This window comes from Mustela putorius, unplaced genomic scaffold (assembly GCF_011764305.1).
Source record: "Mustela putorius furo isolate JIRA1106 unplaced genomic scaffold, ASM1176430v1.1 tig00003869_pilon_pilon_pilon, whole genome shotgun sequence".
In the NCBI taxonomy this organism is placed as follows: domain Eukaryota; kingdom Metazoa; phylum Chordata; class Mammalia; order Carnivora; family Mustelidae; genus Mustela; species Mustela putorius.
In genome coordinates, this window is record NW_025422021.1 from 27,474,056 (window position 1) to 27,501,415 (window position 27,360).

At 37.5% G+C, this 27,360-nt stretch overlaps 1 protein-coding gene across 5 annotated transcripts in view; it reads left to right on the forward strand.

Annotated features, from left to right (window-relative positions):
• STAM2 (signal transducing adaptor molecule 2) overlaps positions 1-27,360 on the forward strand; it is a 52,544-nt gene that overhangs the window by 1,488 nt on the left and 23,696 nt on the right. For 4 of the 5 annotated variants that reach the window (XM_045066623.1, XM_045066622.1, XM_013051927.2 and 1 more), the window contains exons 2-7: positions 18,795-18,879; positions 21,494-21,569; positions 21,684-21,782; positions 22,715-22,861; positions 24,573-24,642; positions 25,236-25,422. In XM_045066623.1, the coding sequence (XP_044922558.1) occupies positions 18,795-18,879; positions 21,494-21,569; positions 21,684-21,782; positions 22,715-22,861; positions 24,573-24,642; positions 25,236-25,422 (664 nt within the window). The remainder of the gene's footprint in view (positions 1-18,794; positions 18,880-21,493; positions 21,570-21,683; positions 21,783-22,714; positions 22,862-24,572; positions 24,643-25,235; positions 25,423-27,360) is intronic. The other variant, XM_045066625.1, reaches the window with a different exon arrangement.

Below are 27,360 nucleotides of genomic sequence, written 5' to 3' on the forward strand. Positions count from 1 at the left end.
GAGATGTTCTGTCTTAGGGCATGAGCAAGCTCTAGGATCTCAAAACAGTTTAGAACTGCTGTTTTATTTGTTGGGAGTTGTAAGAGCGATGATGTTTTGAGTGACCGTGGAATGAGAGAAAAGATGTTAGGGTATGCGAGCTTACTTTGGGCACTAGAAGGACAGTGAAATAAACTGGCCTTCCCCTCAGTGATTCCTAAAGTCCCTGCATGGCGTAGTGGATCCCAGTTTAATATTACGGAAGGAAAGGAGGCACTGCTGTTCAAACAGAAAACACTGCCGTGTATGGATTATTTCATTGGCAATGCCACCAGTCACAGCTTCAAGTACTTGTTAGTTGAAGTGTGATTGAAGTCACTATCCAAAACACAGTTTGAGGATAAAAGAGCGAGTTTGATTGAGGCCCACCAGTAACAACAACAGCATCATCTACTACTATTTCTTCTTTGCCATGAAGGGAAGTGGGGAGAGAGAGAGACTATCTCAAGTAGGCTCTGTGCCCAACACGGCCTTGATCTCATGACTCTGCGATCATGTCTTGAGCTGAAATCAAAAGTCAGATGCTCAACCAACTGAGCCATCCAGGTGCCCCCCACTAATAACTTCTTTTAGACATGTGAATGGGTGGCACCTAAGTGACTCAGTCAGATAGGCCTTCAGCTCAGGTCATGATTTCTGGGTCCTGGGTTCCAGCCCAGCATCCAGCTCCCCACTCCCCACTCTGCTTCTTCCACTCCCGCTATCCCTTCCCACTGCTCACTTGCTTTCTCTCTCAAATAAATAAATAAATACCTTTTTAAAAAAATAGACACGTGAATGGGATTAATAGAAAAAGTGGAATGAAATTATATGGAGTTTAAATTGCCCTTAAATCCATATCACAGAAGAAAAGTTATATGTTAACGTTTTTCAGAACAGAAATTTCCTTTTAATTTGAAATAGTTAAGTAATATAAGCAAGTTGTTATTTAACGTGAGATGTCTAGAGTATGTTCCTTTGCAGTGTCATTGCCTTTTCACTTACCCTTTTTGTTTCAGTCTGATTTTTATTACCATTGGGGTTTTTTCTGGTCATTCTTCTGTTCACTTTTCATTCAGAAAACATCATTGAATGATTAGTGTGTGTATCTGTATTGTGTTAATTTCTGGGGACACAAAAATTTAATAGACTGAATTCTTGCCCTCAAGGAACTCTTAGTCTAACGGAGGATGCATACATCTGTAAAATGATAATGTAATATAATAAATATGTTGCTGGAAATACACAAGGTGCCTTACATTCTTTCTCTTTAAAAGTCATCTTCCCTGAAAAGACAACAAGGACTTTCAGGCACATGCTTTCTTTGTAAGGATGTTAACATTATCATCTCTCTCTCTCCCTCTCCTTTCTTGACAGTAATTCTGCCTGCAGGAAGTAACCACCTCTAACTATATGTATATGGTCATTTTATAATTAAGGGTTTTTAAAGATGAACATTCCTTTTGTAGGTGCAGTTTCACTGGAGGTCGAGCATTCTTGTCTTGACATCATTCATGTCGGGAAGAAATTCTTCCCTCAGACCTTGAGAAAAAGCTGTAGTGGGTCAAGATGTCTACAAAGGCATTCCTAAGTTGTTGATGGTATATGACTTGTCAGATGGAAGCAAGCCAAAGTCTAGGAAGTAAGGATCTCCAACAGGTTCCTGTTTTTTCTTGGAGTCAGATCGTACAAACCCTGAAGGGTATGTTAGCAATGTGAGCTCTTCAAGTATTTTATTTGATTTCTTCAAATCTGGACTTTTGTTTTGTTCAGTAAAATTCCTTTGAAGCTGTGTCAAGCAAAAAAATAAAACATATCGGGGCACTGGGTGGCTCAGTGGGTTAAAGCCCCTGCCTTCGGCTCAGGTCATGATCTCAGCATCCTGGGATAGAGTCCCGCATCAGGCTCTCTGCTCAGCCAGGAGCCTGTTCCCCCGGCTGCCCACCCCGCCCACGCCGCCCCTGCCTGCCTCTCTGCCTACTTGTGATTTCTCTCTGTCAAATAAATAAATAAAATCTTAAAAAAAAATAAAACATATCCACATACCTCCCACCATCCTCCCCTACCTCCACATCTTAAAGTGGTTGTATAGGGTTCTTGAGGTGGAGCTTGGTTGGGACAGCCATTCTGAGAGATTTCAAGGGAAGGTGAAATACGAGGGACAGAGCTACAGTAAGAAGACTGAGAAGATAATATTAAAAAGGAAGATGTCATTTTCTTATATTTTATGCCAGTTTTTCCAGTGTCATTACATTGCTTCCCAGGTCACGACTTGGCTTTTCTCTCCCCAACTCTAGCTCAGTTGTGACTTGCACATCTTTTTTCTCCCTACTCAAGCCAGACAACCTTTTTTGAGGGGGGGAGGGGGTGGTATTTTCTGCCTTTGTGCCATTTTCTTTTACTGATATCCTTTTTCTTTTTTCAACAACCTTAGTATTGCCTTCCTTATAGATAGACTAACTTGTGCCCCACAAAGCTGAGCTCAAATTCTACCTCTATAAAACACTTAATGACACAGTGGATGGAAGTGTGAAGTTTTATCTTGAAAGGAGACTTCTTAAAAAAGAAAAGATTTATTTGAGTTTGTGAGAGTGGTAGGGGAAGGGCAGAGGGGGAGGGAGAGAGAGAGAACCTAAAGCAGTCTCCACACCCAGTGTGGAGCCCAGCTTAGGGGCTCAGTCTCACTACCTGAGATCATGACCTGAGCTGAAATCAAGAGTTGAATGCTTAACCAACTGAGCTACCCAGGTGTACCGAAAGACATTTTTTTTTTTAAGGTTGTATTTATTTATTTGACAGACCGAGATCACAAGTAGGCAGAGAGGCAGGCAGAGAGAGAGGGGGAAGTAGGTTCCCTGCTGAGCAGAGAGCTGGACGTGGGGCTCCATCCCAGGACCCTGGGATCATGACCTGACCCAAAAGCAGAGGCCTTAACCCACTGAGCCACCCAGGCTCCCCTCTTAAGACAATTCTTGAACACAGTGAAGTTGCTGTAAATTTTGCAAAAAATTAGTTAAATTTTTTGTTATGGATGAGAGTGATCACTTTAATAGTTAATTTCTTTCTGTATTTTGTTTATAACCTTAAGTCTTCACATTCTTAACTAAAATTTTAATTGATGTATTTTATTTTATTTTATTTTTTAAAAGATTTTATTCATTTATTTGACAGAGAGAGATCACAAGTAGGCAGAGAGGCAGGCAGAGAGAGAGAAAGGGAAGTAGGCTCCCCGCTGAGCAGAGAGCCCGACGCGGGACTCGATCCCAGCACCCTGAGATCATGACCTGAGCCGAAGGCAGCGGCCCAACCCACTGAGCCACCCAGGCACCCTAATTGATGTATTTTAACATAAAGTACAGGATATGATATAAAGTCCTTTTCCTATTAGCCAATTCTATCAAGCCTAACATTGCCACACTTTTTTTTTTTCTTTTTTAAGAAAACATTCAAGATAGGTTGAAATTCTTTGGAACATTTAGCAGCTATTCTTTTCCTGTTTTATTCCTAATCCTATTCTTTCTCCTCCTTTCTCAGTGTTAAACACTCTCCAAAAAGATAAAACTATTTTATAATAAAATTAACACATACACCAATACACTAGATGTATTGTTTTGCGTGTTTTTAAACTTCATAAAAAATAGTGTGATTCTTTGTCATTTGTATCTTGTCATTCAGCGTTTAGTGAATTTCTGTTATTTGTAGCTCTAGTTCATTAATTTTAACAGTTGTGGTGTGGTATTCCACTGTATGAATATACCACATTATTTGTTAATTTTCCTATTGATGGACATGAAGTTTTTTTTCCAGGTTTTTGCCATAGACAACAGTGTGTGAAAGTTCTTACCCAGGTTTTCTTGTTTACATGAGTGAGAGATTCCCTAGGAGTTATATCTTGAAGTAAAATTCCTTACTTAAAGGATAGATAGTGCAAACTTGCAAATTATTAGTGCAGAACTGCCTTTCCAGGTGCTTGTGGGAGATTTTACTCCCACCAGCAGTGGCAGTAAAGTTCTTTCTTGTTCATCATCCTTATGAACACTGGGTGTTATTTTTTTTTTTTAAGATTTTATTTATTTATTGGACAGACAGAGATCACAGATAGGCAGAGAGACAGGCAGAGAGAGAGGAGGAAGCAGTCTCCCCGCTGAGCAGAGAGGCCGATGTGGGGCTCGATCCCAGGACCCTAGGACCATGACCTGAGCTGAAGGCAGAGGCTTTAAACCACTGAGCCACCCAGGCGCCCCTGGGTGTCATATTTTTAAATCTATGCCAAGTTGATGAGTGTGAAATAGGGCAGTTTTCATTTCAGCTTCATTGCTAGTCAAGTTGAGCATCTTTTTATTTATTTCTTGGTTATTTTGTTTTCTTTTTCTATAAGTTACCTGCTTGTTACTTCTACTTATAACTCTGTTGGATTATTTTGTCTTCCTGAATTTTAGAGTTCCTTGTACATTCTCTGCTAATCTGTTGGTTGTGTGAATTGCAGATATGTATCTCAGTTTATTGTTTTTTATTAAGAAATTTAAGATTTTTAAAAAAATTTTTTTAAAGATTTTATTTATTTGCTAGAGGGAGACAGTGAGAGAGGGAACACAAGCAGGGGGAGTGGGAGAGGGAGAAGCAGGCTTCCCACTGAGCAGGGAGCCAATGCCGGGATCATCCCAGGATCCTTGGATCATGACCTGAGCTGAAGGCAGACATTTAGCCGACTGAGCCACCCAGGCGCCCCAAGAAATTTAAGATTTTTTAAAAAGATATCATTATTCATTTGAGAGAGAGAGAGAGCGCGGGAGTGTGCAATACACAGGCTCATGCAGGGGTGCTGGAGGGGAGGCACAGAGGGAGAGGAAGAAGCTGACTCCCTGCTAAGAAAGTGGCGTTCAGTTCCAGGACTGAGAGACCATGACCTGAGCTGAAGACAGACGCTTGAACAAGTAAGCCACCCGGGCGTCCCAACAAAATTTAAGTTTTAATTCATTGATACTGTCTTTCTTGATTTCATTTTTCTCATTTCAAGAAAGCCTTCTCTACCCTGAAGTTATAAGGATCTTGTCATATTTTTTCTGAAAGATTTTTCATTTTGATTTTCACAGTTCGGTCTTTAATCCACCTGGACTTGATCTTTGTGCAAGGTCTGAGGAGGAATTTGATTAGATAATCAGCTGTAGTAGACAATAATTTATTGTCTAATCACTACCTACTGAATTGTCTGTCCTTTCCCGATGATTTTGGGACACTTTCATACAGTACATTCCTTATATGAAGCCTGTGTCTGTGCTTTCGGTCCTTCTACACTGTTCTCTGTCTAGTCTGCCAACAATACCACATTTAAATGTCAGTGGCCTTGGACAAGTTCCCCTGTTTTGTTTTCCTTCATTTTCATAGTCTTGACTGTTTTTAGACTTTGTTCTTTCATACAGGTTTATGGATCAGAGTGGTATAATCATAAAAGGGAATCTCTTTTAGCATTTAAGATAAAGGCATTGCAATTTATATTTTTGTTTCCTGTGAACTGATGATGTTGATAATTAAAAGTAGATGTTTTTTTTGTTTGTTTTTTTTTTAATTTTGTTTTTTTTTTTTTTTAAAGATTTTATTTATTTATCAGAGAGAGAGAGGGAAGAGAGCGAGCACAGGCAGACAGAACAGCAGGCAGAGGCAGAGGGAGAAGCAGGCTCCCTGCTGAGCAAGGAGCCCGATGTGGGACTCGATCCCAGGACGCTGGGATCATGGCCTGAGCTGAAGGCAGCTGCCCAACCAGCTGAGCCACCCAGGCGTCCCAAAAGTAGATGTTTTTATTCCTTTTAATAATAATTAGTTCTAAGCTTACTTAGATTATAGTTTGAAAATAAGGCAAGAGGGCAAGAGGATTATTTTTCTACAAGTAAATATGCAAGATAATACTGTAGCTGTGTTCTTGGGTGGATGTGTCTCTATGCTGCTTTTTTTTTGTTTAAATGAAAGAACCTTAAAGGTGTTCTGAGTGTTAAAAGAGTAGACCTTGGGGATGCCTGGGTGGCTCAGTTGGTTGGACGACTGCCTTCGGCTCAGGTCATGAGCCGGGAGTCCCTGGATCGAGTCCCACATCGGGCTCCCAGCTCCATGGGAAGTATGCTTCTCCTGACCTTCTCCTCGCTCATGCTCTCTCTCACTGTCTCTCTCTCAAATAAATAAATAAAATCTTAAAAAAAAAAAAAGAGTAGACCTTGTTTATAGTATGTTGTATAGAACATCAAACTCCAGTGACTTGACAACTTATAATTCTAACCATCATTTTTTTCTTTCCTTGGTTACCTTGCCTCCCCAGATCTAACCACCTCCTTCTCCCCTCCTTTTGGCTTTTCACTTTGTCTTTTACAAAGTTGTTGTTTTTTTTTTTTTTAATTTCTTTTATTTATTTGAGAGAGAGCATGAGAGGCGAGAAGGTCAGAGGGAGAAGCAGACTCCCTGTGGAGCTGGGAGCCTGATGTGGGACTTGATCCCAGGTCTCCGGGATCACGACCTGAGCTGAAGGCAGTTGCTTAACCAAATGAGCCACGCAGGCACTGCCTTTTTTTTTAAATTTTGTTTATTCCTTTGAGAGGGCACAAGTTGGGGGGAGGGAGCAAAGGGAGGGGGATAAGCAAGTGGATTCCCCACTGAGCAGCCGCAGGGCTCAATCTTAGGACCTCGAGATCATGACCTAAGCCAAAGTCAGATGCTCAACTGACTGAGCCACCAGGTGCCCTGTCTTTCACAAAGTTTCTAAAAATATTTTTGCTCATAGTCTGCCTTCCTGTATCGGTTATATGTCAAGCAGCAACATTTGTCAAACCCGCTTGGTGAGAATATTGTTTCTAGAAACCTGAGACATTTTGGTATTGCTCATCCTTTTCCCTTATACTTTCCTTTTTAGGACTGAAGTTCACATTAGTTTATTGGCATCTTCAAGTCTTCTTTTGGAGTAAAATCTTGCTCCCATCTTTTAGACTACCCTTAACATTGTTATTTTTTAATTTTTTCAGTCAGTTAACATATAGTGCAATATTGGTTTCAGGAGTAGAATTCAGTGATTGATCACTTACATACCACACCCATTGCACATCCTAACATGTGCCTCCTTAATACCCATCACCCGTCTTGCCTGAATCCTACCCACCTCCCTCCGTCAGCCCTCTGTTCTCTGTTAAGAGTCCCTTATAGTTTGTGTCCCTCTTTTTTCCCCTTTCCCCCCTTTCCATATGTTCATCTGTTTTTGTTTCTTAAATTCCTCATATGAGTGAAATCATATGGTATTTGTCTTTCTAACACTTTTTAATGGACCTATAACTGCTAATGTCTGAAGAATAAGCACCTTTCCTATGACACTCTGTGGAACACTTAATATTTCTTTACCATTGAAGCTTGTTTGTGACAGCTATCACTGTTGCATTCAAAGATTTTCCTTAGAGTTCTCTAGTTAAAGAATGTTGAAAACTGAAAATCCCATGAAGTATTTACAGTTCTTTTTTTTTTTTTTAAAGATTTTATTTATCAGGCAGAAACAGCAAGAGAGGGAACACAAGCAGGGGGAGTGGGAGAGGGAGAAGCAGGCTCCCCGCTGAGCAGGGAGCCGATCCCAAGATCCTGGAATCATGACCTGAGCCCAAGGCAGATGCTTAACAACTGAGCCACCCAGGTGCCCCGAAGTATTTACAGTTCTGACTCTTTTAATGCAACAACAGAAGTTGTATTTAATAGGTCTTTTATAAAAACATGAAGGGAAATGACAAAGAATTAAAAATTATTATGTACTCGTGTGCCTGGGTGCCTCAGTGGGTTAAAGCCTCTACCTTCGGCTTGGGTCATGATCCCAGGGTCCTGGCATCAGGCTCTCTGCTCAGCAGGGAGCCTGCTTCCTCTTCTCTCACTCTCTGCCTGCCTCTCTGCCTAAAACTTGGCAGACTCTTTGGTCAGTAAATATTCTTTCATGAAGCATTTGTTTATTTTCACATGAAACATGAGAATTGTAGAGGCTCAGGATTTAGGTTATGTGAACTAAAAGGGATTTTTTTTATTGTTATCTGAAGCAGATTCTTTTGCTTTTATGTGCCATGGGATGAAGTATCCTAACATTCTCTTCTAAAAGCTCTGCCTAAATCTAGCACTGCAGGTTTTGGTTTTCCTAGTAGTGCTATGCCCTTGAGGGTTGAAGGGAAAGTTGTGGTTTTGTTTTTTGTTTTTTGTTTTTTTTTTTTTATGTTGTTGTCTTACTTGGCTCTGTTACTCCACTTGATAGTGAATAAATCTTTGTGTTTAGTTTAGGGATTGAACCCAAGAAGGTCAGTGTGACATATATCAGACAACACCCTCTGAAAATCAGTGTTCTGAAGTGTCCCACCCATCTACTTATTTTTAGCTCATATTGCTTCAATTTCATGTCAGGAATTTGTCAGTACCTAGTGCTGTACTTTTAAGAGTTTAGTTATTCTAGTGTTATCACATTGTAGTTTTAATATGTATTTATCTGATGACTGTTGATGTTGGACACCTTTAAGTAAAGTTATTTGGGGGGCACCTGGCTGGCTTAGTCAGTGGAACACACAACTCTTGATCTTGGGGTTTTGAGTTCAAGCCCCATGGTGGGTGTGGAGTTTGCTTACTTCAATCGGTCAGTCAGTCAATCAATCATAAGCAAACGAATAACCTCTTTTTTGAAGTATCTAGTTTTAAGTATTTCATCCATGTTTCTTTTCACTTGATTTTCACAACTCCTCTTTTAAGCATGGCAGCCATTTTAATCTCTCATAATCTGAGTCAAGGTGAACTATGTAGAGACCTTGGGCTATATAGAAGTATAGAAGGCGGGTCTTCAGTGCTTAATGGGCGGTATGTGTACCTCACAGATCCATACAGAGTGTGCATGGTGATTTCCTCAGTTTGCAGAGGTCATGTGATTGCCTGTCCAGTCTAATTGCTTTTGATTTTCCATCTTCGACATTTTAGCTACTTTGGAGATTTCATTTTTCCTTTTCTCCAGCTATCTTGCACGTGAAGCTTCCTGATAGGTCTGTTACAATAAAAATTATGCTTACTACATTTTTGTTTCTTCCCTATTCCCCAATGTAAGAGTGTCGAAATGAGCATGCCCATTTTGTGGAGTTGGGAGGGAGTTCGTGAGGCGTGGGTTTAGAGAGAGCATGTTGGGAGTATCAGCCAGGAAAAAAGTGAACTTGCAGAAATACAAAGACTGCTCGTATACCTTTTGCCTTTTTAATAGGTGGTTTACAATATTGCAAAGCAGTAAAAGATGATTTTGATGTGGTTTTCCCCCTCCTTCCTAACTGTCCTACATGCCCCCCCAAATTCTAATAATGATGTGTGAAATCTAAAGAGGGTCAGTCACTCTTCTGTATTCTACCAGATCAAGAAGCTCTTAAATAGATTATATTTTTAGATGATGTGGAGGTAGATTAGATGATCCTTTATTTATTTATTTATTTGACACAGAGAGAGAGAGAGGGATCACAAGTAGGCAGAGCAGCAGGCAGAGAGAGAGGGGGAAGCAGGCTCCCTGCTAAGCAGAGAGCCTGATGTGGGGCTAGATCCCAGGACCCTGAGACCATGACCTGAGCTGAAGGCAGAGGCTTAACCCACTGAGCCACCCAGGTGCCCCGATGCTTTTCTTTTAGATAGGACTTGAATTTACATTTGTCCTATTCAGTATGTGTAAAATATTCATACATAGGGAAACTGAAAACTAACTTGTTGTGAAGAGTTACTTAAGCAGTTTTGAACAAAAATTGCACTCAAGCAGCAGTTTGTTTAATACTCAACCTAGGGAGGAAACCCTGAATCAGATGTTCCACATGGAAGTCCCTGTTTAACTACTTATTAGTTGTATGTCCTTATGCTAGTAACTTTCTGTGTCTGTTTTCTCATCTCTAAAATGGAGAATCCTTACTTCAGTTGATTGAAGTGTAAGTGGTTTAGCATATATATAAAATGTTTGAAGCTATTACTTACTGTTGTTCTTAATTAAATTATTACCTACCATTCAGTACTCAGAGCTGTAAGTTGATTTTCATTTTAGAAGATAATGAACAGTATAAAAAAAAAGATAATGAACAGTGTATTTTAAGGTAGAATTTACATTACTGCTTTCCCCAGAGTAAACTGAAGATTTGCATCAATGAAATATACCCAAACAAACCAAAACATTAAATGAGGAGGGAGGAGTAAATGAGAAAATGTACATTAAACCCAGATATTCTAGAATGCTAGAAGTTTGGTTGTTATTAAGTCATAGAAAGAGGTGAAATATTATCTATCGGGTTGAATTTTTGAATATAAATATTTTAGTCAAATTTACACAAAAGTTGTGTGGTCTAGAAATTTAATAACAAGTATATATCATTATATTTATTTATTTATTTATTTATAAAAGTGTTTATTTATTTATTTGACAGACAGAGATCACAAGTAGGCAGAGGAGGTAGGCAGAGAGAGAGAGGAAGGGAAGCCGGCTCCCTGCTGAGCAGAGAGCCCGATCCCAGGACCCTGGGATCATGACCCAAGCCGAAGGTAGAGGCTTTAATCAAACACTGAGGCACCCTGGCGCACCAGTATATATCATTATTTTAATCATTAAACACGTATGACTTATTTATAAACTAGAAAAATTTGGCTCACCTACATTTTCAATAATTATTTAGTTCATAATGAATTGGTCCAAAGAAAGAACATTTTTATATCTTTAGTAAAAGCTGTCAGCTATGGTTTCTTGTTAGATACCAAAAGTGAATTCTATTTACTTACTTTCCATTTTCTAGTTTATTTCTGCTATTGAAAAAAATTTTTTTTCTGGTTTTCTCCTCTACTCCTACTATAATTTAAGGTATAAAAATAATTGGTGTTTTTCTTACTAATATATAAAAGACTATTTTTCCTTTAAGATCTAAGCATTGCTTTAGTCATATCTCAAGATATTGATACGTTGGGACACCTGGGTGGCTCATTTAGTTAAGCGTCTCCCTTTGGCTCAGGTCATGATCTCGGGGTGCTGGGACTGGATCCCACATGGGGCTTCTTGTTCAGTGGGGAGCCTGTTTCTCCCTCTGTCTGCTGCTTCCCCTGCTTGGGTGTACATGTGTGCTCTCTTTCTCTCTTACAAATAAATAAATGAAATCTTAAAAAAAAAATTGAAAAGATAATTATATGTTGTATACTAATTACAACAAATTTGTATATTGCCCTCTGTTATAATCTTAATTATTTATATGTCCCGACTGTGAATTTCTGTTTGGTCGAATATTATACTTGGTCTAATTAAAAACAAAACATTGTATGTATGTCTTTTTTTAGAGTTTTTTTTTTTTTTTTTTTTTTACAAAGAGAGAGAGAGAGATCACAAGTAGGCAGAGAAGCAGGCAGAGAGAGAGGGGGGAAGCAGGCTCCCCACTGAGCAGAAAGCCTGATGTGGGGCTCAATCCCAGGACTCTGACACCATGACTTGAGCTGAAGTCAGAGGCTTAACCCTCTGAGCCACCCAGGCACCCCAAAAACATTGTATTTAGAGAATATACTGTGTATATTGTCCTGGATTATTTCCAGGTTTTGATAGTTCTATGCACATTTGAGGAAAGATTTAAACTCTGCTTTAATGTACAGATAGTCTTCTCTTTGTATAGTTCCAATTTATGTGAATTTAGTTATCATGTTTTAGTTAAGTAACACCAAACCCCCAATAAGAAGTCTTACAATACTCTGAGCATAGAACCCAGCCAAGCATACCTGGATTTTAACTATAGGACTATGAGGTAATAATGGATGGTGTTTTAAACTACTAACTTGTAGTAATTTGTTACATAGCAAGTTTAAAAAGTTAGTATTATACTGAGACTGTCCAGTTAAAATTTTTTTGTTCTTCAAATTTGAGAATTGCTATTGATTTTTCTTTACATTCACTGTTTCTCCAGTCTCCAGTCTGTTTTTAAGCCCATCTAGTGAATTTTTTTAGTTGATAATCTGACTTTTTAGTTCTAGAAATTGTAATTTTATAGTTCCCTTTTCTCTGCTGAGTACTCACCATCTACTTACTTATTATGATAGTCTTTTGCTTTAAGTTCCTGGTAATACCTGCTATAAAGTACCTTTTTTGTGTGTGTGTGCTAATTCTGATATTTGAAGTATGCTATTTTCTATCAATTACTTATATTTTACTGGTGATTTTTCATATTATGCTGTTCTTTATGATTCTTTTTAAGGAGGCTAGATTTTGTTGTCTTTTTTTTTTTTTGTTGTTTTTTGTTTGTTTGTTTGTTTTAATATTTTATTTATTCATTGGACAGAAAGAGATCACAAGTAGGCAGAGAGAGGAGGAAGCAGGCTCCCTGCCGAGCAGAGAGCCCAATGTGGGGCTCGATCCCAGGACCCTGGGATCATGACCCGAGCCGAAGGCAGAGGCTTTAACCCTCTGAGCCACCCAGGTGCCCCTCTGTTAGGTAATTTTGTTATGGGAGGATCTTTTAGGTTTTCATTAGGTTTGGTTTTCTTTGTGAGGCAGGCCTATTTTGATCTTGAACTAAATTACAGGGACCCTTACTCACTTTTTCTGTTTAAGTTGAATGCCTGAAATGTTCTCTCTACTCTAGTTGGGTGAAGTATTAGTTCACTTGGGCTTCTATAACAAAAAACCTTGAACTAGGTGAATTCAACAACAAATTTTTCTTCTTATGGTTGTGGAGACTGGAAGTCCAGGAGCAAGGTGCCAGCAGGGTTGGTGTCTGATTAAATGTCTCTTTCCTTGGGTTGCAGATGGCTGCCTTTTCACTGTGTGCTCACATAACCTCTTCTTTGTGCTTGTATGGAGAGATGGTTAGATATAGTGAGCTCCATGTTGTCTCTTGAATCAGGGTTCCATCCCTATGATCTCTTTTAACTTTTAGATAAAGGCTCAGTCTCCAAATATAACAACACTGTAGGTTGAGTCTTGAATATCTGAATTTTGTGGAGATATAACCGTTCAGTCCATAATAAGCAGGAACTCCAAAGACTTCCTGCGCTGCCAAACCTTTCAGCTCCATAGTAGGTGATGATCTCTGCTAGACTTCATAGAGATTCAAGTAGCCTACCTCGCCCTTGACCAAGGACCCATGTCAAATCCCAGAACTTTGGTGCTCAGAAATACGGTCTTTTTATCCCAGCTGCTCTGCTTGGGCTAGCTTCCCTTGTGTTGGGACAGGAAAGTGTTCCCAAGCAAAAGCTTGGGCCATCATGGGGTCTTCATATTTCCCTTCCCTCAATGATCTCAGACCTGCACTACCTGTTATTCATTTCCTGAGCACAGTTGCCTCATATATTGTGGCCTGTTTTGTACTTGTTTTTGGTAGAATAACAAACTGGTAGCAGATATTCTGCTGTGGTTGGAAGCAGATCAATCATGACTTTTTATTTCCAAAGTAGGAGGAGAATTATAGATGTCTTATGAGCATTTTTCTTTTATATAATTAACTTTTAAAAATTACTGGTAGAGCCTATTTCATTAAAAGTTTTATGGGTAGACTTGAATTCTTTTTGAAGTTGTATGCTGAACATAATCCGCTGTGTAGAGGGGGCGCCTTTTTGTGCTTTATAGGTATTGATGGACTGAATATGATATTGTTAGAGTCTTTGTGAAATATTTCAGTGTATTGAGTCTCTTTATATGCAGTAATCAAAACCTGGTGATGAGACATTATGACTTACACCCACCAGACCCTGGAAATTAAGCATTTAGGCCCCAGGAGGGCTTTTTAAACTCTCCCCCTCCTCTATGCATTTGACACAGCATAATGTGAGGTATGGCCCCAACACTGGGCAGAGTGACAGTGCTGTACAAGAATGATTCCTTAATTATAATATTTAAAATTTTTTCCAGGATTTAAAATACTCCTAAGTACATAATTTAACTGTGATTTAGTTCGCTTGAAAAATAAAATCCTTTTTGGCAGGCCATTATAAAGTCTTCAGATTTTACACTTTTTTAAAAGAGTAATTGCAAATCCTGTATTTGTAGAGCATAAACTATGCTGGATAGAGCATTCAAATCAGGATTTTTCCATTTTCTATAAAAATTAAATCAAGCAAAAAATATCGTTTAGATGTTTTTCAAATTGTTGGAAGCGTTTTTGGTATGTATTAAATAGGTTTCACATTTAATTGTATCACAGGCTGAAATCAAAAAAATAGTCATTAAAAGTTCAGTTTTATCAGTAAGAGGTTATTAGATGGTCTAAAATCAGACTCCACTCTTTGTACTCTCATGCATATGGTGTTCTGACAAAATTTGGTAAATGATTATGCTGGGTTCTGAGGTCAAAGAGGAAATGATAGATTCTTAAAATTGGAACTACTGACAAATAATTAGTAAAAATATTTTTCTGTCCCTACTTCATTCCATGTGCCAAATGAAATTCCAGAGAGACTAAAGATTTACCTATAAAAGAGAAATAATACATATACAGAAGATAATATAAGTGAATATTTAATCTTCAGGTAGTTCTGAATACTGTACCAGATGAGACTATAGAAAGGATGATAGATCTGTACAGCAAAAACCAAACCTTATCAAAAACAGGAAGAACTTCGGGACGCCTGGGTGGCTCAGTTGGTTAAGCGGCTGCCTTCGGCTCAGGGATCGAGTCCCACATCAGGCTCCTTGCTCAGCAGGGAGCCTGCTTCTCCCTCTGCCTCTAGCCTGCCACTCTGTCTGCCTGTGCTTGTGCTCTAACAAATAAAATCTTTTAAAAAAAAAAAAAAACAGGAAGAACTTCAAAGCAAAGAAAAGATGAGCCTAAAGTTGGCAAGTCATGTGTAATACAGGGGATTGCTCTTCAGACTCTAGATCAAAGTTACTTATATATCACAGCACAGGAAGCCCTTTGCTTCCCTCTTGAGACATTGCCTCCCTGACTGACGACGTCTGTCTCTTGGTTGAGAGTCCCAAAGGTATCGTCATTCCTCTTCAGTAAACAAGCAGGGAATCGGAACCTCATAAAGCCCTCTAGTGCTATTGCCTTTTGTTGCCACATGATGTTGCTAGTGAAGTTGGATCCTCTGCAGCCCGTTTGGGTGTTTTCTTAGTAAACTTGTTGGTCCAGAAGCCCTTGCTGGTCCAAAACTTTGTACAGACTTTAGTGGGACTACATGGGGCATCGTTGTGCCCAGGGTAATAGGATATGGAGGAGGAACAATCATTCATTTATTCATCAAAGCACTGTTTGCTGAGTACCTGTGTGGTCCAGATACAGGTCTATGCACGAGAAATAATGGTAAACAAAACAAAAAATTCCTGCCTTCATGGAGCTTATGTTCATTCTGGGCATTGAGGAGAGAAAGAGAGGTGGGACAGAGACATTCAGTAGACAAAGTATTTATGCTATGCAACATCTGCAGAAGGGCCTCTGCATGAAATCCTGACCTCTTTTAATTATGTTACGTTTATTCTGTGGGGGCATCAATATGTATAATACCAGTGAGTATAACAGAGAGGCTGAGGGATTTTAAAATCACGGTGTATTGATAACTTCACACTATCTTGTAGAGGTACTTTGTGGCTACTCTCTATATAATGGTACAGCAGGCAGTTATTAAAAAGTATTGGTATAGGTGTATATTTATGAACATAGATGGTTATGTAAGTGGAAATGCAGGCTAGCAAGTGATACATCTAGGATGATGACAAGTATTGGGGGAAATTTTTTCTCTACCTCTGAGGTTTTCTTCTTGAGAAAGAAATTCTGTTAGTGTTACCCTGAGTCTGCTCTGGCTCCTTTAAATCACTTCATTTTTGATGTAATGACTTACATGATTGGTAAATTTGAGAGCAGTTAGCCCTACGGATGCACTTCATTGACATGTAGGAGCTAGCTCGTCTTTCCACAGCCGTTGAGTGATTTTCATCTCCTCCTCTATCTTGTAAGCTGCGCAGGGGCGGCTTACCTATGCAGGGAGAGGTCAGCCCCTGTCTAGTGCTAAAGCATGTCGGGAAGTTGGAAGTGGAAGTTTTAAGTGTTGGAAGTTCACTGTCAGCAAGCCCATTTGTCTAGTACACCTACTGCTTCTATTAGTAAGAGCAGTCATATTTTATTATTTGTTTGTTCATAACTTTGGCAGAGAAGGAGTTAGCAGCTTTTGGGTGCTCTCTTTGGAGGTACCTCATATATGATTCTGTTTTAATTGGTTTTATATGTATTTTTAGTAGTTTTCCATATATGTGTAGAAAAAAGTCTGGAAAGATAAGCATTATAGTTTCAAAAGCAGTTGGTAGAATTAGGAGTGGAGTTTTTTTTGTTGGTGCTTTGGAATTCAATTAATTTATTAGATGTGTAATTAAGATGTAGTTAAGTATTTTAAACCTGTAAAATATACAGTATAGTCTGGACTTCCATGTAGAAGAATTGGTCATCTTTGTATAAGAGAAAAAGCCAGACCTGAGTAGATGTTTCCACCTCATAGCATGGCGCTTGAGTCTAGAACTTATGGTAGGCAAAAATATATTTCTTTTCTAAAATCTCTGGCTTGTCATTTCAACACATATGTCACAATAATTGCTTTCCATCCACTAATAGTTTGAAGCAATTTGCATGATTTTTAAAAGCGAGTTCTAGCATTTAACTGAGGTTAACTGGATTCTGTATTTCTCTTTCCTACTTGCAAAGTTTGCTAAGCCTTTTTATTTTGTGGCTTCTTTTATTATTCCTTGCTTTTAAAAAAGGAATAGCTCTAAATTTCTACCATCCTTCCTGCTTCTCAGTGTGATAGGCCTATATGAATATAATACTCAGATTTGGCCATAATTGAAATTATAAATTTATTAAAAAGGAAAAAGATTAAACAGTGTTTCTAAAGTGGTTAAAAAAAAATTATTTCTTGACTTCAGAATTTTATAAAAGTTAGTAGAGTAGGGACATCTGGGTGGCTCAGTTAGTTAAGTGTCTGCTGTCAGCCCAGGTCATGATGCCAGAGTTGTGGAATTGAGTCCTGCATTGGACTCCCTGCTCAGCAGGCGGGAAGCCTGCTTCTCCCTCTGCCTGTCACTCCCCCTGCTTGTGCTTGTTCTCTCTCTCTGACAAATAAATAAAATCTTTAAAAAAAAAAAGGTGGGGGGGAGAGGAAAAATGCAACATAATTTAGTCATTATAGTCTCATCATGCTTTTTAAAAAATTTACTTTTTAGTTTTTATTTCAGTTAGGAAATATTTCAGACCACAAAAACATGCTGAGAATAAAGTAATATCTAGGTATTCCATGCCCAACGTAATAAAACAAAACTTTTTATAAATACAAGTAAGTCCCTGTATACCTCCATCCTACCTCCAGTTTGATGTTTACCATTATTATGCATATATTATTATTTCTACTACCTATAAAAGTGTCATGAATATTGGGTATTTTTAAGTATTTTCAAACTTAATATGAAACATTAATATAGATTGAGAATGTAAAATGGAACAGCTGCTTTAGAAAACTGTTTGTCAGTTCCTGAAAAAATTAAGCATAGAATTACCACACATCTCAGCATTTTTCTTAGTTAGATATATACCAAAGAAAGAAGTGTGTACCATACAAAACTTGTACACAAATGTTCATAGCAGCATTGGATTATTCATATTAGCCAAAAAGTTAAAAAACGAAATAAAACCAAACAACAACCAAATGTTCAGCTGGTGAATGGATAAATAAAATGAGATGTATCTACAATAATATTCAGCGGTAAAATTAACTGAAGTACTGATACATGCGTGTGGATGAACTTGAAAACATTCTGCTAGATAAAAGAAGCTAGTCACAAAAAGCCATATATTCTATGATTCTCTCTATATGAGAATTCCAGATTAGGCAAATTTATAGAAATGAAAAGCAGATTCATGGTTGTCTAGGGAAAGGATTATGGGGGGACATTGGGCTGTAACTGCCAGTGGGTATGGATTTCTTTTTAGGGTGATGAAATGTTCTAGAATTAGATAATGGTGGTAGTTGTACAGGTCTGTGAATAAGCTAAAAAAAATGAAATTGTACACTTTAAATGGGTGAATTGAGGAAATGGTACACTTTAAATGGGTGAATTGTATTGGGATGTGAATTATATCAGTAAAGCTATTTAGCAAGTTTATGTGATTGTTTTATATTCTATTAACTTTTTAAATTCAGTATAAGCCAAATCACTGTATTTTGCGATTTATATATTTCTGTACATTTAGTTCTGTATAACTCTTTTCACATTACACTGTATGAATTTACTGTATTAATCCATTTTCCTTTTTTGCCTTCAAAAGCAATGCTTTTGTGAACAGTCTAATCCATATTTCCTTTTACGATGATATATTTTTATTTTATTTTATTTTATTTTATTTTATTTATTTATTTATTTTTAAGTTCAACACAGGGTTAAACTCACAGCCCTGAGATCAGGACTTGAGATGGTATCAAGAGTCAGACACTTAATTGACTGAGCCACCCAGGCAGTTCCAGTATGATACGTTATTAAGGCTTTATTCCAAACTAGAATTTGATAGGATTAGGGTTGATTTGTAATTTATTTAGTGTTATTTAACTATTTAGAACACATTTTATTGGTGTGCCTTAGAATTTAATTCATATAATAATAGTTCTACAATTTAAAGTTGAAAGTAGTAAAAGTACTCTGTCTTCTGAAGTTCTTCAATGGTTCTTTTGTATTTGGCGAAAGAAAAGGGCTTTTAACTACTGTTCCTTTCTTGGTATTTTACTGTTAAATACAACATGTCTTAATTTTTGTGTATGCTGATATTTTATAGAAAAAGCCACAAATGAGTACAACACTACAGAAGATTGGAGTCTTATCATGGACATATGTGACAAAGTTGGAAGCACTCCTAATGGGTAAGATTCCCAGCAATGCCCAGCACATGCCTAGGAGCGTAATAACCTGTGTCTCTTTTTCTGGTGTAACTTTGAAAGGAAAATGAAATTTTACTATTTTCTTTTGGGGGACGAAAGTTAAGAGATCCTGGTGGCCCGATTTATGAGACAAGCCTTATCCTGAAAGAACTAGGGGGAAAGAGTTCAGCTGAAAACCTGAGATATCTAAAGCTTTGATGGAGGTGTGGACACATGTTAACAATGAATAGACTAGTTATTTAGGGAATTCCCCTGTGACTTAGACATGTATGGGAGCCTTTTAATAATGAAGTATATAAATATAATAATGTAGTACATAATAGACTGAAGAAGCCATTCAGTAATGAGTAGGTAAATATAATAACATCATTATGAAAAAGTGAATATAAAAAAGGGTGCTTTTGGGGGAGAATGCAGCAATTAAGCTGAACTGATTATACTTTAGTAGACTGGTAAAAGCATTTAAGGTTACAACTTCTCAAGGTGCCTTCATCCATGTTTATACTACACCTGTGAAGACTATGACTATATATCTTGCGGGTTATGTTTTTAAGATAAGAATTTGCCATCTATGAACACTAAACCTGTCTTGAAGAAACAAGAAGATAATTTATATGACATAGTTTTTTGTGTTGATATTTTGGAAATTATTTGACTCTTCTAAAAAATTTTTTTTACAGTCAATTAAAAAAATTTTTTTTACAGTCAATTAATTAACATATAAGGTATTACTAATTAGTTTCAGAGGTAGAGGTCCGTGATTCATCTGTCTTACATAATACCCAGTGCTCATTAATCATGAGCCCTCCTCAGTGTCCATCACCCAGTTACCCCATTCCTTCATCTGCTTCCCCTCCAGCAACCCTTTTTTTTTTTTAAGGAAACTCCCTTGTCTTTTTTTTTTTTTTAAGATTTTATTTATTTATTTGACAGACAGAGATCACAAGTAGGCAGAGAGGCAGGCAGAGAGAGAGGGAGGAAGCAGGCTCCCTGCTGAGCAGAAAGCCCCATGTGGGGCTCGATCCCAGGACGCTGAGATCACGACCTGAGCCGAAGGCAGGGGCTTTAACCCACTGAGTCACCCAGGTGCCCCTCCAGCAACCCTTTTGTTTCCTATGATTAAGAGTCCCCTTATGGTTTGTATCTCTGTCTGATTCTGGCTTGTTTTATTATTTCCTCTCTTCCCCTATGATCCTCTATTTTGTTTCTTAAATTCCACATATGAGTGAGATCATATAGTAATTGTCTTTCCCTGATTGATTTATTTCGCTTAGCTTACTTACTACACTCTAGTTCCATCCATGTCATTGCAAATGAAAAAATTTTCATTTTTTGGTGGCTGAGTAGTATTCCGTTATATATATATATATACATATATATATATGTATATATATATATACATATACACCACATCTTCTTTATCCATTCATCTGTTGATGGACATCTGGGTTCTTTCCATAGTTTGGCCATTGTGGACATTGCTACTATAAATATTAGAGTGCAGGTGTCTCTTTGGATTCCTACATTTTGCTGAGTCACAGGTAGCTCTACTTTCAGCTTTTTGAGGAACATCTGTACTGTTTTCCAGAGTGGCTGCATCAGTTTCCATTCCTACCAACCATGTAAGAGAGTTCCCCTTTCTCTACATCCTTGCCAACATCTGTTGTTTCCTGATCTGTTAATTTTAGCGATTCTGACTGTTGTAAGGTGGTATCTTTTTGTGGTTTTGGTTTGTCTTTCCCTCATGCCGAGTGATGTTGATCATTTTTTCATGTGTCTGTTGGCCATTTGTAGGTCTTCTTTGGAGTAATGTTTGTTCATGTCTTCTGCCCATTTCTGGATTTTTTTGTTTTTTGGGTATTGAGTTTAATAAGTTCTTTATAGATTTTGGGTATTAGCCCTTTATCTGTTAAGACTTTTGGAAATATCTTCTCCCATTTGGTAGGCTGCCTTTCAGTTTTGTTGACTGTTTCCTTGCTCTGCAAAAGCTTTTTATCTTGATGAGATCCCCAATTGTTCATTTTTGCCCTTGTTTCCATTGCCTCCACCAATGTGTCTATCAAGAAGTTGCTGCCTCTGAGGTCAAAGAGGTTGCTGCCTGTGTTCTCTCTCTCTCTTTTTTTTTAAAAAAGATTTTATTTATTTATTTGACAGACAGAGATCACAAGTAGGCAGAGAAGCAGGCAGAGAGAGGGGGAAGCAGGCTCCCCGCCAAGCAGAGAGCCCGGTGTGGGGCTCGATCCCAGGACCCCAGCATTATGATCTGAGCCGAGGGCAGAGGCTTTAACCCACTGAGCTACCCAGGCGCTCTGCCTGTGTTCTCTTTAAAGGGAAATTATTTGACTCTTGATTTTGGAATATACAACCTTTGCAACAAGCACCTCCTTTTTTTTTTTTTTTTTTAAGAGTTCCATAGTTCTATGAACAAAATATGTGGAATCATTTTACAGATGTATTCCTTTAATGATATGAAGCTTGCAGGATTTTGTTCTTAAGTTTAAAGTTATTTGGTAGTAGAATGCCTTATATTTTTAGTGTTTAAGTTGAAATTCTGAATAAATACTTAATATTCTTCGTTTTTTTTTTTTTCCCTTAGAGCAAAAGATTGCTTAAAGGCCATAATGAAGAGAGTAAATCATAAGGTTCCTCATGTTGCTCTGCAGGCATTAACTGTAAGTAAAAGTCATGTTATTATTTGACCCAAATTTTAAATGTGTATTTATTTTAGTAAGTTAAGTAAGATAATATCTCAACATTTGTATATTGATTTTTATTTTAATTAATAGCTTCTTGGGGCTTGTGTGGCAAACTGTGGAAAGATATTTCATTTAGAAGTATGTTCCCGTGATTTTGCAACAGAAGTACGTGCTGTGATAAAAAATAAGGTAAATTTTAAAAAGAGAAGAAATTTAAGTCATTAAAAAGTACATTTACTGTCTGTCATTTTAATCATTTTAACTATAATATATAGCATTAATGAAGTTGTATTATGAATGAAATCACTTTTAGCTAAGTTTGAAATGAAATAAATTTCCTGTTCTAAAATTTGGGATTTTCATTCATAGCACCAAAAACTGTTTTCCTTCGAAAAGCATATATACCAGTGATAATAGCTAATCTTTATTTAGAGTTAGTAAGCAGTCACTGCTTTTAAAATTCTACATAAACCGTCTTGTTTAATGCTCTTAATAATCCTTAGAGGTTAGATTCTCTTACCATCCCTGATTTATAAATGCAGAAGCTGAGGCTTAGAGATAAGTTCAGTAACTTATCCCAGGTCATGCAGCTAGTAAATGGCACAGCTAAAGTTCAGATCCAGGTTTCTTGAACTTCAGAGTCCAAACCAACTACTAATGGCAAGGAAAAGAGGACCTTTATTTTAGAACTGGGTTGGGGGGAGGTCTTCACAATAGAGTTTCTGGTGCTGATTTCTTTGGGACAGAAACTCTGAAGCTTCTTTTGCTATTAGTGGCAAAAATCCAGAAATTTTAGTTTAATTGATACAAAAACTTAATCTAATATTGAGCATATTTTAAAAAAAATAGAAGCAATAACTTCTGAGTATAAAAGATCATCATTGTAGTGAAAGTTAGGAATTGATGTTTAAAAGGGTAATTTTATAAGAAACAACTCTATCTTAAAATGAAAATAGGTATTTATGAAGTGCTCATCTAGGCTAGGGTTTGCTGAACTTTAGTTGATGTTTATATAATTAAAGAGAATTTTGGTGGTAATAATCTGTTAAATAATTCAAGTACTTACTTTAACCATTACCTTAACCACGGTTGTATTTCTTTCTTTGCATTGCCTTTAAAAGGCTCATCCTAAAGTATGTGAAAAACTGAAGTCTTTGATGGTAGAGTGGTCAGAAGAATTTCAGAAGGATCCTCAGTTTAGTCTGATATCTGCAACTATTAAATCTATGAAAGAAGAAGGAATTACTTTTCCTCCAGCAGGTTCTCAGGTAAGAGATTCATTTAGATGCATGATTGACCTTACACTATTTTGAAGGTATATATTTTATATAAAGGCTAGGCAAGGTCTGTCTTAATCATCCTTTCCCACCTGTACTCTCAAGGTGCCTATCTGAGATAGTGCCGTACATTTAGTAGGTGTTCTAATTGTTGAGTGGATGTGTCTTCTATATATCAGAACTTTGAGAATTGAATCAGCCATAAATAATCTGTTTAATGCTGCTCTAAGTCTAGAATCATGCAAAAGGCATAGATGTATGAGGGAGTCCTTATGTTTAAGAAATTTATAGTAAATTTGGAGGGTAGCTATATACATGTGAAAAATAAATTGTAAGTGACACATACAGATAAGGGAGGGGTAGCAAAGACTAGATGTGAGAAGAGAGAGGTTAATACAGACTGGGATGGTAAAGAGGTAGAATTTTTAGACTGGAATGCATTTCAGTAGATAGGAGGGAAGAGGTCCTATTAGGGAAGGAATGATGTCGACAAATTCATTGAATTGAGAAAGCTCAAGACCTGTTTGTTGAAGAGTGAATTTGCCTGGAGTGAACAGTTCGCATACAGATGAGTGGAACTATAAGACTTGAAATTTATTTTAGGAGATAGGGAAAAGCTTTAGTAGGACAGGGGTGTAGGTAGGGATAATGAGTCACAGAGTGGGCTATTTAAGTATTAGAGAAGAACACTATCTTGAGTTTGCTTCAGTGCCTCTTGCCTTCCACTTAATATTAGGATATGAGCTAGGGAAAGAAACTAAGAGGAGGAGTACTGTATATTTTATTTTAATTTAGACTGTAGACTAAACAGAATCTTTAGAGTTGACCAGAACGGATTCAAGGGGGCATTTGGGGACAAAAATCTTACATGTTATGAAAGCAAGCATTTTTCTGCTCTGTCTTCTGCATGTCAAAAACCTATGTCTAAAGAACTGGTTGATGGCTCAGAATCCTGGACATCTCTGTCTTCCGTGCCTTTATTTATTTATTTATTTGTTTTTAAAGATTTTATCTATTTGAGAGAGAGAGCGCGCACACAGGAGCTGGGAGAGATGGAAAAGCAGACTTCCCACTGAGCAGGGAGCCCAACGCAGGGCTCGATCCCAGGAGTCTGGGATCATGACCTGCGTGGAAGACAGACACTTAACCAACTGACCCACCCAGGTGCTCCTCTCCCGTGCCTTTAAATTTAAGCGTGACCTTCCTAAGTCCTCTGCTGTGCCCAGAGAAGCATCATGGTTTAAGTACAATGAGTATTAAATAACAGCTTAACATGTATTCCTAGAACTGCACCTGTTGTCTCTGTCCACCATCTCTCTTCAGTAGTTATCGGCTTTTTGCTGCTGCTTCTCATGGAGCTTGGTGCCCCTCCCTGAATAAAAGACCTTGGGCAGTTGAGATCAGGGAAGTACAGTCAGGAGAGATTCATATTTAAGTACTTTCTCTATGGCATGTTCTGTGTTAGATATTAAGATGGAGGCAAAATGTAAGCCAGTCCATGCCTTTTGTGAGTTTATAGTGTTTTCTTGAGAACTCCGATGTTTTATTTTAGTATTTGAAAACTGCTACTTAAAATTTTTACAAAGAACTTCACTTTTAAAAGAAACTCATCAGTTTTTTAAAAATTAACATGTACGAGTAATTATAGAGCTTGTGTTTTCTTTGAAACGGTGGCTGTGTTCATTTTACTCATACATTACAGACTGTCTCAGCTGCTGCCAAGAATGGTACATCATCGAACAAAAACAAAGAAGATGAAGACATAGCTAAAGGTAAATGCTCAAGCATGTATAATTTAGTGTTGCTTAAAACATCCTTGCTAGAACAATTTATTTAAATAAAAATTATAATCAAACTGGGTATACTTTTAGTATTTCACCTCAAATCTAGTAGGGTCTGAAAAGTAAGGAAAACAATCAATATGATAAAAGATTGATTTAATTCATAATCCCTGTCAGTAATATGTATTTAATGTCCTACCTTTGGAGAGATTTCATTTCACCTTTTCTTTAATGCCAAAGTTATGAGTCAAGCACAGAAATATGTTCACGGCTTGTCCTATATGGAAAGCTACCCATATTATAATGTCACAATCTGTTTGCTATAAAAATAATAGCTGCTGTATATGACAGACTGTGATAATATGGAATGAGCAAAAACTTTATTTTAAAAAATGTCATGATTTTCTGCCCTGTCCTCCCACATTCCAAGAAAGTTAACTGTGTAGAATTTAATTGGACAAATAAAATATTAACTTCATTTATTCTTATTAAATATTACATTATTAAACATTTCTTTTTAAATTTTAAAAAATCAGAATTAATTCTGGCTCTCTTGTTTTTTACATTTCAATTTTTCAAATTAGCTATTGAATTATCATTGCAAGAGCAGAAGCAGCAGCATGCAGAAACAAAATCCTTATATCCCTCTGCAGAAATTCAGTTAAATAATAAAGTTGCAAGGAAAGTGAGAGCTTTATATGATTTTGAAGCCGTTGAGGACAATGAACTCACCTTTAAACATGGTGAAATTATTATTGTTTTGGATGACAGGTAAGTTTTATATCTTTATTTCTATAATATTTTGAAGTTATTAAGTATAATATTCTTTTTTTTTTTTAAGATTTTATTTATTTATTTGACAGAGAGAAATCACAAGTAGATGGAGAGGCAGGCAGAGAGAGAGAGAGGGAAGCAGGCTCTCTGCTGAACAGGGAGCCCGATGTGGGACTCGATCTCAGGACTCTGAGATCATGACCTGAGCCGAAGGCAGCAGCTTAACCCACTGAGCCACCCAGGCACCCAAGTATAATATTCTTTAGAATCCTGGATATTCAGGTCTTTGACTTTGGTGTATCTAAATCATAATAGAGCCTTTTCATACCTTAATTTTTTTTTCTAAAATAGAAGTTAGACTAGGTAATATGCGTTCTTTATTGTTTTATATCTTAGATAAAAGGTATATTAAATAATATTGTTGCTTATCATAGTTGTGAAGCATAAATATTCAGTCATCTGAATCCCTTTACATTGGGAGTTGTGTATATCAAAATTACTGGCAAAGAAAACAACTTTAGGAAGAAATATACCCATATTACTCTTTTTTTTTTCCTTAAGTGCGGGAGAGAGAGGAGGGGCAGAGGGAGGAGAGCATGTGAGAATCTCAAGCAAACTCCATGTCCAGCTCAAACCCTGATGCCGGGCTTGAGTTCACAACCCCAGGGATCATGACATGAGCTGAAACCAAGAGCTGGATGCTTAACTTGACTGAGCTACCCAGGTGCCCCAGCTATATTATCTGATAAAAGCAACCAAAAGCTATGCTCAGTTCTTCCCCAATTCTTAACGCTACTATACTCTCCCTCACAATTTCTCTCTCATTTAAAGTTAGAGTAAAGAATAGATCTGGGGGGCTCCTGGGTGGCTCAGTGGGTTAAAGCCTCTGCCTTCAGCTCGGGTCATAATCCCAGGGTCCTGGGATCAAGCCCGACATCAGGTGCTCTCCTCAGCGGGGAGCCTGCTTCCTCCTCTCTTTCTCTGCCTGCCTCCCTCTCTGCCTACCTGTGATCTCTGTCTGTCAAATAAATAAATAAAATCTTTTAAAAAAAAAAAAAAGAATAGATCTGTTTTACATCTGAAGCTAATATAATATTGTATGTCAACTACACTTCAACTTTTTTTTTTAAAGATTTATTTTATTTATTTATTTGACAGTTAGAGGCAGAGAGGCAGGCAGAGAGAGAGGAGGAAGCAGACTCCCTGCTGAGCAGAGAGCCCAATGTGAGGTTCGATCCCAGAACCCTGGGATCATGACCTGAGCCGAAGGCAGAGGCTTTAACCCACTGAGCCACCCAGGCGCCCCTACACTTCAACTTTTACAAAAGGATAGATCTGTCTCTATTGGGCCTAATTCTGTTTTTTACTTTGCTTTTAAAAGAAGTTGCTGAAATTTAGCAAGGGTGATACCTAACAGCCTATTGCTATGAACAGAGATTGCAGATGCATTTGATGTCTGTTATAAATAACTTAGTAAGGATATATTAGTCTAATGCATTTTTAAATGAGTAGATATACAAAATGGTTTTACTTTCACACAGTAAATAGTTACTGAGAATATGTTATGTAATGGGCTCTATTTATATAAAAATTGAATGAGGACACAGTTCTAGTTCTGTCTTTTAAAATCTAGACTAATGGGAGTTAAAATCTCTATTGATATTTGTATGAAATGCAGATTGCAAATGCCATGAAAGAGGTAATGTTGGGGTCCAGAAGAGAACAGCTTTGTACCAGGTACAAGCATCTGGGAAAGAAGGCTTAACCAGAGGGTTCATTTCAGGTGAACGTTGGTTTTGACAGGATAGGAAAAATTTTGCAAGAAATCAAGAATAGGAAAAGGAAGGTCTCCTAGGCAGTCAAGAAAGTAATCATTTTTCTTCTTTAATTTTTTTTTCTTTTTAAATAATCATTTGGAGTGGAACACATGATCCC